General features: G+C 42.3%; 1 protein-coding gene across 1 annotated transcript in view; it reads left to right on the top strand.

Moving 5' to 3' along the window:
* The window catches only part of LOC146986361 (solute carrier family 23 member 2), a 58096-nt gene that overhangs the window by 39209 nt on the left and 3125 nt on the right, over nucleotides 1-15762 (top strand). Inside the window, exons 7-10 of the mRNA XM_085780141.1 lie at nucleotides 270-426; nucleotides 5324-5577; nucleotides 8379-8543; nucleotides 10133-10241. Of these exons, the coding sequence (XP_085636267.1) occupies nucleotides 270-426; nucleotides 5324-5577; nucleotides 8379-8543; nucleotides 10133-10241 (685 nt within the window). The remainder of the gene's footprint in view (nucleotides 1-269; nucleotides 427-5323; nucleotides 5578-8378; nucleotides 8544-10132; nucleotides 10242-15762) is intronic.

Genomic DNA, 15762 nt, shown 5'->3' with positions numbered 1-15762 from the left:
CACACACACTAGACTTCAGAGAAGAAAAAAATGGATTCTCAGTAAATGATTCAGATCTTCCCCAAAATACAATGAGTCCTTCCTTGGCTCGTACCCCGATCCCCCCCAACAAGTCAGTTCAGTGCTTTTGCTCGTTGTCCTGCTGATAATTAAACAGACACAGGTGAAAACATAACCTCCTTGGCAGAAGAAATAAGAGTAGGGTATGTTTTGTGTTGGCTCAACTTCCACTTTTATGCACTCTACTGTGTATCTGTAACAAATCCTAGGCTTTGTTCGGGATGTGTGGAGGCTGGCTGGTCTGCTTCCTACTGACCATCTTTGACGTCCTACCTTCCAAGTCAGACGAGTACGGCTACTCGGCCAGGACGGACATCAGCGTGGACGCCGTGACCAACTCTCCATGGTTCCACGTGCCTTACCCAGGTGAGTGCATTTTACAATAACAGCAGGTATCTGCTGATCAGTATGAATTGCCCAACACCGTTTTACTAAAGATCGTTCCGTCTTTTTTTTTTTTTTTTTTGCTGCAATAAATGTCCAATAACTCTATCAAAAGTAATTTGACACCGGTGAAAACCATGATTCTTATAATCGATCCAACTTGACTGACACCCACTATTTAGTTTTAGCTTTGACAATCGTCCAAATCAAATGCAAACAGAGGATATGTTGAAGTTCCCTTGGGGGTTGTACAACTGCCCCACCAAAATATCACTAAATCTGCCATGCAGCAAATGGAAAATTGCTTTGAGTATGTCGCCTGAAATTCTCTGAAATGAGATGATGACACATGTATTCACTGACATGCTCATGATCACACCAGAACCCCCAGAGAGAAGTCATGTGGCTTAAAGCTAAACAGGCATTTACATGGCACTGCTGTGATGATCATCGGTGATAATCATTCAAATGTTTTGGCTTTTTTTTAATTGTATCTAATAACAGTGATATATCCTAGTGCATTCTCTTTGTTCTGCCAAATATTGAATGCATATGTCTGTCAAAACTTATCTATAGATTTGTGGAGTTCATGAAACTCATTTGCGTGGTTGGTTTGATGTCACTTTTCTTATTCATTGCTGTGAATGGCAAAGACACTTTTATGGCTTTTTGATTATTTGCACATGGCACCTGATGTTTGAAGAGAGTACATTCACTCTGACCCTGTAATCCACATTTGAAAAGAATAAACAGAGCTTTTTTATACGGCGATGTTTGTACACAGTGTTTTTGGCAGGACTTTGTATTACTTAATGTGCATAAATGGTTATCAATTAAGGATATTTACAACAACAACAACAGAATAAAACATAAAACAGTGCTGGTTTCAGTTTGTTATCCTAATGTGAACCCAAACCCCTTCCACATGTGACAATTATTTTTATTGCTGGGGGCTGAAATTTTCAGTGAGCAGGCAGACATTTATAATGTGGCTCTTAAATAGGATTATTCAGGAAGTCTACAGCTAATGAACAGCCATTTGGGAATAAGGCAAAACCAATGCATCTCCATCACAGGTATCAGATTTACAAATAAATCAAATTATTACTCTCAATCTAGATCTGGTGTTTATTTTCAGGGAGGTTTTATGTTGGAATATGAGTATGGATGGACCCATGGATTTGATGTGAGGCTTGATGCATTTTGTGTGAATATACGTTTTTACCTGCCCTTAATAGTGACTGGATTTAAGCAGTTGGTCCTGCCAGTCACATATGCCTTAAAGGGAACTGTCATCCTGAATGTAGTCTTGAACATTTGACATCTTTACCTGTGGGCATCTGCCTTCAAGTCTGAACTAGTCCTGTGATTATTATCTTTAACTGTTAGTTTAAAGCAGAACCCAGATATGTAAGCAAGATAATACCAAGAATGTAAGTCCCCAATGATGCACACAGCATTCATAGTAAAGCGCCTCAGGATGGATATAGGACCTTTCAGCAGGGATAATAACTCTTACCTTCCATTGGCAATTACAGGTTGTCAATGCAAGCATTTAAATGTACATAGTGTTGGATTAAGATCCACAATGGTGCATGTGATACTATAAATGCATTTGGGTCTATATTAACCCAAAGCAAAATGTGTTGACAGAACCAGTAGAGCGGCAACATGAATGGAGACTCCATTGACGGGGGCCCGAGGTTTTGTAAATGTAACTAAGCAACATATGTTCAGAAAGACCTTCGCAATTGAGTGGAAATTTAAGTGCTTACACTTTGCTGAGTCTAGGCTTAAAGGACAATTCCAGGCGAATTCAACTCGGGGGTGTATTTTCCTATCATTTTAGGTCTAAAAGAAGGAATCTGAAGATTTTCAGTTTAATTGCTCCTGTTTTGCGGTAGTTGCGTCTGTCCCACTGCTCCTGAACACACCGCACACGGCAAATGGGTCTAGCGCGAGACTCCGGGAGACTTTGAATTAGCTCTAGTTTTACAAACATGTCGGCTTGCTTGAAGTAAATAAACTTCTCGTGCATGTTTGAGTCGCCATCTGACGCTGTCTGTGGAAAAAAATTGCGGCTTTGAGGGCTGTAAACAGCCTAAGCAGCGGAACTTACATCCACTCCCATTCATTGCTGCCGTGGTGATGCGGGGACAGACGCAACTACCGCAAAACAGGAGCGATTAAACTGAAAATCATCAGATTCCTTCTTTTAGACCTAAAAAGATAGGAAAATACACCCCTGAGTTGAATTCGCCTGGAATTGTCCTTTAAGACCTTCCTTTGCTGTCCACCACCACAGTACTGAAACTGAATCAATCGATGCCAGGCAAATCGATTATTATATCACCCGCCACCTAATACACGCATAAGTCACACACAGTGACTGACAAGCGCAGCTGCACCGAAGGGCGATAAATAAACCGAGAACAGGATTTCCACTTGCCAAACATGGGGTTAACACAGGTCCCGGTGTCCGTGGGCCTGATTAGAAACTTCTCCGCTGTTGTTGCCGCGTTGGTCACTGGCAGTGACGGACTGGCCGTAGGACACGGCACAGCCGCGTGATGCGGCCGAGACGGCTGCGTGACCATGTGATTGATGTGTGTGAAACTAAAAAATAAAAACGTGCGCACTCTGGATATCATGAAAACACAATAATTCAGTAACACAAAGGTAGCAAATAGCTCACTTGATAGAGTATCCCCACTGCAAGTTGAAGCATTGCTGTGGTCTGGGTTCGAATGCACCCAATAGAAAGTTATTTTGGTGGTCAACACGTTTTTCTTTTCTCATCATCACTGAGTGATCAATGCTATCCAGATGTATACATATATATACTGTATTTAGGCAGTGGAGTGTTAATGCGTGACAGTCTTTTTGGTGCCAGTATAACATGGCAGAGGAGGATCGGTGTCACGTAGTCGGTGTCACGGCTGCCACACTGCCCCCACCACACCAAGAAGCTCCCCACTGCGTAAAAACACGATGCAACAGCGACACTAGGGGTTGATTTAAGAATGGTTGTGTTTTTGATGTTAATGCAGATATGGGATGTGCATGTGTGCGTAAAAATTATGATAAATGATAGTCATGATGATTAATTTTATTTGTGTGCCTGATGTGCAGAGCACATGTTATTCCTCATATTTAGGTTATTTATTGTTCTTATTTTATTTTTTATCTATTTATTTTTTATTGCGGCACATAATCTAATATGTTTTAAACATACGATGTGAACTGTTTAAATCTTGCTTAGTGTGATATTGATTTGCCTTGAAAAAGTGAGCATTGGTCGCTAAGAAGACTCGTAAGAGTGGGTCAGCTCGATCTTACATTTCCTTCTTAGTGAAAGATCTTCTTAAGCTAAGAGCGACTCTGGGAAACACGTTCTTCTTTCACAGCGTTCTTAAGAGCGCTCCTAAGAAGATCTTAGCGCTAAGAGCTTCTTAACAAATCTGGGAAACGCGGCCATTATCATTATCTGTTGCACTTTGTAGTTTGGCCTTGGTGTCTCGCACTCTCTCTGCGTTTCCATCTCTATCTCTCTGCACCAACCGCCGCCTGCACCCCCCCACCCCCTTTCCCCTGCTGTTAAACCCCCTGCCCTCCCCTCCTATGAACCAGTCTGCCATCCAGTCCTCCCATTAAGCTGGCCTGCTCTCCCTTCCTCCCTTGCCTACCAGAAGCTTCCTTCTTCAGCTGTTGTTAACATTTCCATGTTTCCCACATTCTGTGTTATAAACTGTTTTCTTGTCAGTAACATAATCTATTGCACGTCTGTCCGTCCTGGGTGAGGGATCCCTCCTCTGTTGCTCACCCTGAGGTTTCTCCAATTTTTCCCTGTTAAAAAGGGTTTTCTATGGAGTTTTTTCCTCAGTCGATGTGAGGGTCTAAGGGCAGAGGATGTTGCTACGATGCCATGTAAAGCCCTTTGGGACAAACTGTTTGTAAAAACGGGCTATACAAATAAAATTGCCTTGCCTTGCCACTCATCGTTACAAGGCTCTGCTCAAAAACAAACATTGGCTGTTGTTAGAATTTAATCCAGAATAATTTCCTACATTTGTACCATGGAGGGTCTAAAATCTTCAACACATGTCCAAAAACACTTGTTTATCTTCTAGAGCCTGATCCATCCCTGGCTTAGCACCCTTGGGTTTTATTGTAGCTGGTTTATTGAAGCTGGAGGCATCACCTGGGTTTTAATGTGCAGTCATGCCACCCCCAACAACCTCTGAGCATTTTGTTAAAGATAAATCATTATGCTGATTCCATTGTTTGTCCTGAGGATCATATGCGAGTGGTGCACACATGTTGTAAATAATTAAATATTTTAACCTGTGCATAGTTGCTGTGCTGTAAGAACAATAGCCCCAGTTAAAAGAGCACAACCTTGTGGAGGCCATGTGTTAGAAACAGCGGGATCTAACACCTGTTGAGTCGGTTTTTTTTTTGTTGTTTTTTTTTTTTATTGTATGAGGAAATTTACAATCCAGAAAGTTAGGTTTCTGTTGGGACTGTTAGGAAGATTCACTGTATTAGAAATCTTGCAATATGTTAGAATATAAAATCTTAGCATGATATTTGGATCGGTCCAGATGTTTGTATGAGAGACTGCAGGTCGGCATTGCGTCATGTAAACCTTTGGTCTGGCAGATGTTCTGTACACTCCTCGTCCATAAATCCCTCAACGCTTTAGGAGCAAAGTACATCTCTGTCCTTCACACCTCCTGGTCACTGTTGTAGTTCTCAGTCAAAATATGGATCATTAAATCACTTAGGTGGATCAGTCTCAAACTGTTGAAGGATCTTTGTCAGTCTAAAAGTGTGACGTCCTGTGTGGAAACTTAAACTCTGTACTCTGTGCCCACAGGTCAATGGGGTATGCCTACAGTGAGCGTGTCCTCGGTGCTGGGTATGATGGCAGGCGTCTTGGCGTCTACCATGGAATCGATCGGCGACTACTACGCTTGTGCTCGGCTGTCTGGTGCCCCTCCTCCACCAACTCACGCCATTAACCGAGGTATCGCTGTGGAAGGCCTCGGCTGCATCATGGCGGCACTGTGGGGAACTGGAAACGGCACCACCTCCTACAGCCAGAACATCGCTGCACTTGGCATCACCAAGGTACAAGTCATATTAATCGTCTTCTTGTGTTTCCTGACTCTTAAAGCTTTGTTGATTGATCTTTTTGGCCACCATCATTATCCTGACAGCAGCGAACAGTTGGCTAGGAAAATATCTGGAACAAAAATGCTTGGATGATTGCATTCTTCATTCTTCGGTTCATTGTTGAGAAGTCCTCAAATCCTCCTCCAAAAAGAATGATCTGAACCTGGGAAGAAAGATGTACCAGATATCCCTGAGGCCTGACATATAGCCATAAGGCCTGAGGAGGTGATGATGATTACTCTGATTGACCAGATCGTCCCATGAAAAGACAAATGTGAAGAAGGAGGAACAAGGTGGAACAAGGAACTGAGGAACAAGACGGCCTAGTTCCAAGACCTGGTCCAACAATGCAGGGACAAGGATGGACCTGTCTATTTCCAGCTGAGGATGACTGCGGGGGTTTGTTTCCTGCTGCAGTCTGTGCAGAGAAGGGAGGGGGAGGGCAGCTGCTCACAGGTGAGAGAAGCAGTGAAGACAGATGGTAGGAACAGTGTTAGCAGCCATGAAAATGTAAGCAGCGTTTGGCCTTCAGTCAACCGCTTGTAAACTGGAGGACATTGTAATTCTGGATCAATACATCCAAGGTAAGTTGGACGCCACCTGATGACATCCTGTCCTTGGCAAAAGCCTTAGTCACACTGAGTGACTGAAGATGTTAGTGTCTAAATGTTTCTAATAGTAATGTCACAGCTTTCCAAAACTGTGACTCGTAAAACATAATCATTTGAGCCTCAAAGGAAACATATTATGCCCGTTTTTCACAAATTGAAATAGTTCCCTGGTGTCTAAAAGACACCACAGTTCTCTTTTCATCCTCTCAAAATAGCCCTGTTCAGAGTGGTGGGTTTCAGTGCCTGTCCCTTTAAATTGTATTATGCAAATTTGAAAACTAATGACATCATCGTATGACAACTGAGGGAACAGCTTGTAAAATCCACATTTCAATTTAGGGAGCCTGCAAATTAAAGATTTTTGTTGTCAACCTCGTTTGACTACACCATATTCAGCACACACAGCTTCAGCAGGCTATAGCTAGCTGTAAAATCAAAGGATATAGAGGTTGTTTGAAAGATTTGCAATGAACAATTTAACCTTTCTTTATTCAGAAAGTGACAGCTGTAAGTAGCCTAACTGCTTCCTCAGTAATTACAGTTATTGGAGTCTTCGCTTGTATAATGTTTGATATCATTTCATTTTTAAAAATTGGCTGTTCAGGCATCATCTGGTGGTCATAGATTTCCCCACAAACAAAAATGTATGACATTAGAATTTAATTTCATTCTGAAACTAAATAATCAAACAAGTAAACCTTGAATAAACACTGCTGTTTTCTTTTCTATGATTGTTTCAAGAGTCTTGACAGAGACACTTGATGCTTGGTCCTCCGTGACTTTGTCAGAGTTGCACTTTGACATGTAACAGAGTGCTGTAATGATAAACTGCCCCATGGTACTTCCCCCTTTGGAGTAACTCACACACACACACACACACTGCTGTCCTTAGTGCCGGTACATTACAATAACCACTCAAGTTTTTTTTGTGAGCTCAACCTTTCAAAGGCCCAGTGAGGGGAATGTTAGAGTCACGCTGCTCCACCCATATTCTGTCTGCGCTTTGTGAAATAATCGAAAATAATGTTTTTTCTGAACAGCACTAAATTATCATTAACTGTTGAAGTGAAGGAGGGCAGACTGCAGGAAGTCACAAATAATGTTGATTTATGAGGAATCACTGTCCGTCTGGTCAGGGGGCACCTTTCTTGTAATGAGAGTGAATTTATGTCGATGGCGTAAAATTTACATATGATGCATCTGTGGGTATGAATCCATCTGCTGATTTACTGTACTCTGTTTACACACAATGTAATTTAATTGAATTTGAATGTCGTATTAGGAGCTAACAGTTCAGTTTAATGATCACATGACTGGGATCGTCTGAAGCATGTGAGGCCGAGTTCATAGTAACACCCAACATACAGACTGAGTCCTGGAATCAACAAAATGAAATTTATTATTATTACTTTTTTTTCCACATATTCTTTCTTCAAAAAATGTGTGTGTTTATTTGTCATTTGGGATTTTGTTGTTTACCCACTCCCTGTCCTTTAGTGAATGATTCTTGATTATGGCCTTCATTCCTCAGAAAAATCCATTCATATCTCATCAGAGCGTCCTGGTTTAATTAGGGTCAATTACATTTAGATGAAAAAAATATATACACACAAGCACAACCACGAGTATGTCATGAACTAAATCATGTTTAAATCCGAGGATGTTTGCGGACAGAGACCTGAGATATCACTGAGGTGGGCAGGGTGAGCAAGGTCAGATATAATTTTGGCGTGACCTTTTGATTATGGTCGTGTTGTGATGCAATTAATGAAGGCAGATGATTTGTTGATTGGCTGCAGCAGTTGTTTGTGAGCCTCGCCGTCTCGTTGCCGACATCATGACTGCTGACATAAACGACAGTTGCGTATAATAAATGTTTCAATGGTTTGACTTTCATAGAAAAAAAACAGTCAGGGGGCTTCGTGGAAGATTTCACTGTCGTTTTTACAAGACACCAGAGCTTGTTACTTTGTTCTTTTGGGTGAGACAATAAAATCAAATTGCTCTTGTGAACACAGATGTGCAGAGTTTACTGTGCACCACCAACACCAACAACATGCTGCTAGAAAAAATAAATAAATAAAGATGAACATTGTATAATGTTGTTGATGATAAACCAACCTTGTGTGTGTGTGTCTCCTCCAGGTCGGCAGCCGGCTGGTCCTCCAGACGACCGGCATCCTCATGATCGTCCTGGGAATCTTTGGGAAGTTCGGAGCGGTTTTTATCACCATCCCAGACCCGGTCATTGGAGGCATGTTCCTTGTTATGTTCGGAATGATCGCAGCAGTGGGGATATCCAACCTTCAAGTAAACACATTTCAATGTCGTAACATAATATTTTCTTTGTATCATGTTTTCATACTATCTATATAATATTGGATTTGGTGGAGGTTTTATCCAAACACCTGCTCTATGGAGCATCGCAACGGGCCCCCCCACCCTCCTTGTAAAATCAAGACCCTTGAAACACAAAACATCCATCCTGCTGAAAGGTCCTTGAATGTAATACTAAATCTAGCTGGCTCCAAGGGGTTCTCCTGATTCCTATATGGATTAGTTAATAAAAAAAACGTATTTATAAGCCTGTCCGATCAGCTGTCGAGGACTTCACATGTTTACAGCTGCATGTCAGATTTAATACCATGCCATTGCTCTTGCTGCGTGCACGTGGCAGTTATTGGCATTTTAGAGCCCATGACACATCTGTGAATGCCTTTAGGAGTTGAAACAACGGGGAACCAAGTGGGCCAGTATAGGCTGTAACCCTGTTCCCTGGCAGGAGACATTTCTATGTGACTCAAGCAGGATGTACAGTACCAGGGCAGGTCGTTAGCGACGGCGCATATTAAAACCACCCACAGATCTACTAGCATTAGAAAAGTGTTTTATACTGTGGTGGGAAGAATACAAAAAAAAAACAAAAAAAAAAACATCACCAGCATTTTGTCCTTTGTAGCAAACACAGAAGGTCGCCAAATTTCATCTCCTCCCATATAAGTGTCAAAGCATCACTCTTCACATCCCGCTGACACACAGAGGAAGTTGTTTCAAGCAGAAATCTCACACAGTAAATTAACTTTCATATCATTTTCTTGGCTTCAGAATCAGTAATCATATTACCGTGGTGGAAATGTTCAAACTGCTCCTTTTTTTTTAGACGTTTAATGAGCAGTGAAATCTGAAAATAAGTGAATATGTGGTGGTCTGAGGACTCCAAGCAGCAGGGGGGAGCAGCACTGAGTGTAAAAAGTCAAAGTCCCTCCCAGAGAGTGTACTATTTCCTCTGAACTCTCTCTTTCATGTGTGCATGTGTTGGTAAAAGGATCAACAGTGACACAGTGGGTTTTTTGTCCATTGTTCTGGACGCAGGTGTCAACACTTACAATGTAATATCGTAGGTTTACAGAATGAGTGCTGCTGCAGATTCAGCTCTGAAACCTCAGGATCACATTTCAGTCTACCAGAAAAGACCAATGAAAGAACTCCTCATAATACAGTTAGAGGTAAAGCTAATGGAGGTGGAGCCTGTCGGCTTTGTATTGATCAATAACTGGGTCATTTTGTGTAACAGTGCAGGAGGGGGGGTCACACATTGACCTGGTTGACCCCATTCTGACCTGTTTTAACCTGTCGTAACCGGATAAATGTGAGACCTCCACCAAAATAGAATTCAAGTCTTTTTAGGAGTCCCACATTATTTCTAATCACATTTTAGTCCAGCTCCAAAACAGAGATGGCAGACATCTGAGAGGGAGAACAACAAAATAATGGCTTGCACCTGAGAGTCAATAAACCAATTTAAATAAATTTGTATCACATAATCTCTCTCTCTATCTCTCTCTGTCTCTCTCTGTCTCTCTCTGTCTCTCTCTCTCTCTCTCTCTCTCTCTCTCCAGTATGTGGACCTGAACTCTTCCCGTAACCTCCTCATCCTCGGCTTCTCCACCTTCAGTGGGCTCGTCTTGCCCTCCTGGTTTCACTCCAACCCTGGCGTCATTGACACAGGTGATTCTTACACACACACACACACACACACACACACACACACACACACACACACACACACACTCACACTCACACTCACACTCACACTCACACTCACACTCACACTCACACATGTGCTTGCATAATTAGTCCCTTTGAGCAACCCTTTACATTATTTATCAAACAACCCAGTTGCATAATGACCTTTTCTTCTGGCACACACTCACACACATTGAAAGCTTGAGGACAGCTTGTCCTGTTAATTTATGGAGGATAAAATGTTAAACTGTGAGGAGATGGTGGGTGGAGTGAGAGGGACTGTGAACCGTGGTGGTATATAAAAAAAAACGAAAAACATGGTGGAGCAGGAGGAGAGGAAACCTCAGATGGGCTGTGGCTATGACCTGAAGCTGAACGTCCTGCTTTAGCAACACACACACCAGTAAAAACAATGATAAAAAAAACAGAGCTGTTTATAGACACTAAACCCTCAAAGAAATTCAGCAGCATGTGTATCTCCTGTTTATCAGATCAGTTCATCCTTTACTACCTTGTCATCTGAACCCATCAGGTGTGTGTGTGTGTGTGTGTGTGTTTGTGTGTGTGTGTGTGTGACTTCATCCTTCAACACTGTGTGGTGATTTTATCTGGCAGCTGCCCCAGAGACCCAGACTGGAACAGCTCTGATCACATCAGTGCTGATGCCTTAATGATATTTGTAATCGTAATGTGATAATATATTTTATTGTCTATGCACACACACAAGGACGAGGACACATTCTCACGCCCCAGCTTTTATTTCTACAATCCTAACTATTAAAAAAAGGAGTAAACAGGACATTTAAGTTTGGCTGTCGTTGATGAATCAAATAAACAATGAGAAAAAAAAAATACAAATTATAGCTGCTGCACAGCGATGAGTCGGGTCCGGGCAATTTGTGGCAAATTTAGGTAATTCTGAGCAACAAACAGGAGAATAGGAAGACAAGACAGTTGACAATATAATGTTCATTTTGCACTAGTTGAGGGTCGAACCCTTAACTTCTGTCACTCTGAGCTAATTGGCACATGGCAACTCAACGGTGGCTTCACAAATTGAGAAAGCCATTCACTGTCATGCAGGAAGATTTGAAACCACTGTAAAAAAAAAATTCAACTATCAAGACAACAATCTGAAAATACACATATTGGAGATGTGAGATGTGGGCACAACATGGAGATGTTGGTAATCTGTTTTTAAAAATGATTGATTTGCTCCATAAGTGAATAACTTATGTTTAAATATGCCATTCTTGCATTGACTGCAATGTTCACAAGAGCACAATTCAAAATGCTGTAAAAAAAATTCTGACATGTATTCGTCAAACATCATCTACCATGACTCTAAAATCTTGTACATTTGTTTCATGAAGATCTAGTATTTTGATGTGTTAACATCATTGCTCTTGTTGGGTCTTGAACCCACGTCCTCCAACGCCAAGAAGCAGCTCCTAACTCACTGAGCTAATTGTCTGGAGGTGACACCTGGTGTGTGGCTTCTCAAATAGACCCAGGAAGTCACCGACCGGGCAGCAAGTGTCAAGGCAGATTTCAAAAATGGTTAAAATGTCACAAATTCTGTTATCTAAACAAAAATCTGATAATACATAAATTGAATCTGGACAGCTTAATGTTGGTGCTTTGTTTTTAATGATAAGTGTTTTGCTTCACAAGAGAAAATATGATGTTTAAAAATGCCACTCTTACAGTAGCTGCATTTCCATTACAGATTTTCGCAAAATAAAAGCGATATTTCTGAAACTTTGCTATTTGCGGGTGTTTCCATTGAAAGGTATTTTGCGAATGAGCCGTAATGTGTCTTGCGTTTCTATGGTGACGGCACAGCGATCTCAGCTGCCGACAGCTGTTGCTGTTATTGTTTTTAACAAAGACAAAAACAGCGCTTGATTACTGAAAGGCAAAGCCCGTGTGGCGCTGGCAGCGGCCACAAATAAGGACGCACTCACACGGGCCAGTTGTACCGTGCTGAAGCCCGAATGCCCCCTCCCCTGTCCCCCGCTGGCCCGCACTCACACCACCTCCAACCCAAGCTGATCAAGCACGGTTGCCTCCGTTGATATAGAGGGATTATTTGTTTACCAACACAGCGGATGTGCGCTTTAACCTGACTGCAGAAAGAACGGAGCCTTTTAAACACCAGCGATGATGAGGCACTGTCGCGCTGACAACAATATAGGTGGTTGTGTCTACACAGCCGTACTGGTTCCGCGCAGGAGGGAGTGGGAGCGTGGATGCGAGCCAGTCTCCTTCAACCATGCAGGGAAAAGGGGAATGATAGGAAAGGTTTTTCTAATTTATTGAGAAACAATGCCCAGGTCAGCAATGCATGACAATAAATATGTGGTTCATTTGTCCCCTCAAGTTACATAAACCAACACAGCGTGGACACACACAACTCCGGTGACTCCGGTGACGCCGGTGACGTGTAGAAAAGCGAAAAAAGTGTTTCCATTACACTTTTGCGATACACGTTTGTATCGATACGTCTCAAAAACCACCTCATGAGAGCGTAAAAACGTTTAAGCGATATTTGAGAGTTTTTTTGAAATGTAGGTGTTTCCATTACCAGTTTTTAATTTCGATATTTAGGTTTTGCGCATTTCAAGGGGTAATGGAAACGCACCTTCTGACTGCAGTTGTTCCCATGAGAGCAGAATTCAAAATGTTCTAGAAAATTCAGTTTTTGAGATAAAATTCTGATATTTGCCAAACTTCATCAACCATGACTCCAAAATATTGTAATTTTTTTCAGGAAGATTGAAAATGTATTTAGCAATAATTGGGTGGTATGTATTTACAGTCAAACATTTTCATGCACTGTAGGCTTAATTTTTGATAAATCCAAAATCTGAGAAACAAATTTTGTGGAGGACAGTATGAAGATGCTCTCTAGCAAGTTTGGTGACAATTGAGCAACAATTGTGGGAGGAGATTGAAAGCAACAGAGTGATGGACTTCATAATTTGTAATGAGTTTAAGTGGACAAAAGTTTCAGCAATATTGGGGCGACATTTTGCTGAAAGTTGCAACACTGTTGCATGTACCGTTGGTTTGGTAGGAATTTTTAATGTTTTTAAATTTAAACGCTTAGTGCCCCCCCCACCCCCACCCCCAGGAGTGGGGGTCACATGTCCTTAGAGTTGAGTAAATCTGGCATGGGGTCGGACATTTCTGTAAAGTTCGGTGAGTTTTCACCAATGGGAAGTAGGATTTCCTCGGAAGAAGATGAAGAAAGTAGAATTCCTAGGAATACAATAGTGTCCTGGCAGCTTAGCTGCCCGGACCCTAAAAAACATATCCAGGTTGCTAATCCTTATTGGAGTGCCGGCGTGGCTCTCAGGTGGTAAATGGGAGGCTGTGTGTGTGTGTATGTGTGTATGTTCCCACTGCTCCCTCTCACAGATTACCCTTGAAAACATGGCAGTGGTTCGTCCAGCCTACTGTAAGCTGCTGAGGTCAAGGTGTTCCCAAATCCCAGAGGCCCAGATGGCAAAACCCTCAGTTACCTTTAGTCTTTAGCCCAGATTTTAAGTGACAAGAACCTTTTTAATTGTCTTACCTGCAGCTGATAGTAATTATGTTTTTTTTTCTATGTGTGTGTGTGTGTGTGTGTGTGTGTGTGTGTGTGTGTGTGTGTGTGTGTGTGTGTGTGTGTGTGTGTGTGGCTGTGGCTTGGTTTGTAGCTCAGTTGGTCAGGTGTTTGGTCACGTGAGTTCAGATGGGTGTAGGGGAGCGGTCCGGCCAATAGGGGGAACTCGGGTCGGCTTTTTGTACATCACCCTCTCTTCATCTTGATTCTTTTCACTCGTCACAAATGATGAATTATCACAGGAGGTATTCGCCTGAGTGTCATATTTATTCACGGTCTTAATCGTGTGGGTGTTGTGGGTCCCTGTGAGAGTGTAAGTCTTCACCTGAATATACAAGACAATAGCTGCCTGGGGGGATACTGTTACAGAACCAGCAGTCTGTCAGCGATCAGGAAAAGGGATGTGGGGTCTTTTCAAAACACAGTAGCACCACAGGAACATATCACATATACAACACCTACTCATTTTGCAAATTTCAAAAGTGCCGAAAAGCGAGGAAAGCGTTTTGTCTTTGACTGACGACTTCCCTGCTACTTGCCGAGCAGCTGTAAAACCGATCTGCTGTTGCAATAATTGATTGTGAATCAGTTGTGGCAGCTCATCTGACCGAGGGCAAAATTCACACATTACCACTCAGGTTTAATCCGGGTTTAATCCGGTCTGACTGTGAGTTCCCTTGAATGCAAATGGAAGTGGTTGCGGTTAAAAAGCCGGTGGATTATGTCACATTACTGTCACTTCTGGTTTTGTCCAGTTGAGAAGGAGGAAGCCAGTAATGAACTGTGAAAAAAACCAGACTGGGCAGGAAAAGTGAAGTGAAAATAGCTTTTCAACACTTTGGAGATGATCCACTTCCATTACGAAATTATAATAACACACATGTGCTCATCGCACGTACAAGCATACGCGAACCAAATGTTGCCGTGAATCCAGCCATGAAACAGATGAAATGAGACCTTGTGGAGATTTTTACAAAGTCAAATCTAATCAATCCGAGATCTGAGAAACAGCCAGAGACCAATCACAGCCAATCAGCTGATGGCGCCCTGCTTTTGATACACATTGATCTGCCGCCGAAACACGCTCATGGCTACATCCTATGAAGTGCTATCAAAAGAGCAATCCTCAAGATTAAACAGCTCTTCCTTGCAGACATAAGACCTTGATCCCATGAGTCATGTGATGCGAGTGTCTCCCAGGAAAGTGCTAATCCAAGAGTTCAACACTGGGCATGAGGGCTTGTCTGGTTTTCTCAGGTCTAGGCTGCTTAGCTCCCAATCCTCTTGGCTAGCCCCCATGTCAGTGGCTGTAATCTGCCCAGCTCAGATAAAGCACTCTTGCCCACGAGTCTCTCACCAGCCTCAACACTCATCTGATAGCTACGCACAAGAAGAAGCCTGTCAGTGCTCTGTGTAAACAAACTGCTGCTCATCCAGACGTCTTTAGATGTACAGGCTTTGACTTAAATGCAACTCAGCGGGTGCCTTGAACTTTTGACTGCTGCCTTTTTGGGCAAGAAATGCATGTGTGTATTTGTATGTGAATGTGTGTGTGTGTGTGTGTGTGTGTGTGTGTGTGTGTGTGTGTGTGTGTGTGTGTGTGTGTGTGTGTCTGCATGTGTGTGGCTTTGTTTTTCCATCTTCATGGGGTCAGAAAAATGGGAACTTGTGTAGTCTGACAAATTCTAGGGGTAGGGGTTAGGGTAAGCAGGATAGGCAATGCACCATGTCAACTATGTGTCCCCTTGAATGTAGTAAGACGATGATGTGTGTGCATGTGTGTGTGTGTGAGTGAGTGAGATCCTCGAACAAGAGTGTATTCAGAGTGGAACCACGTCAGCACTGTTTGCAATTCTTGATTCAATTCGATACAATTTCATTAGGCACTTTATT

This window comes from Trachurus japonicus, chromosome 6 (assembly GCF_045865225.1).
Source record: "Trachurus japonicus isolate A0001 chromosome 6, Traja_1.0".
Classification (NCBI taxonomy): Eukaryota; Metazoa; Chordata; class Actinopteri; order Carangiformes; family Carangidae; genus Trachurus; species Trachurus japonicus.
This window is presented reverse-complemented; position numbering and strand designations above follow the sequence as displayed.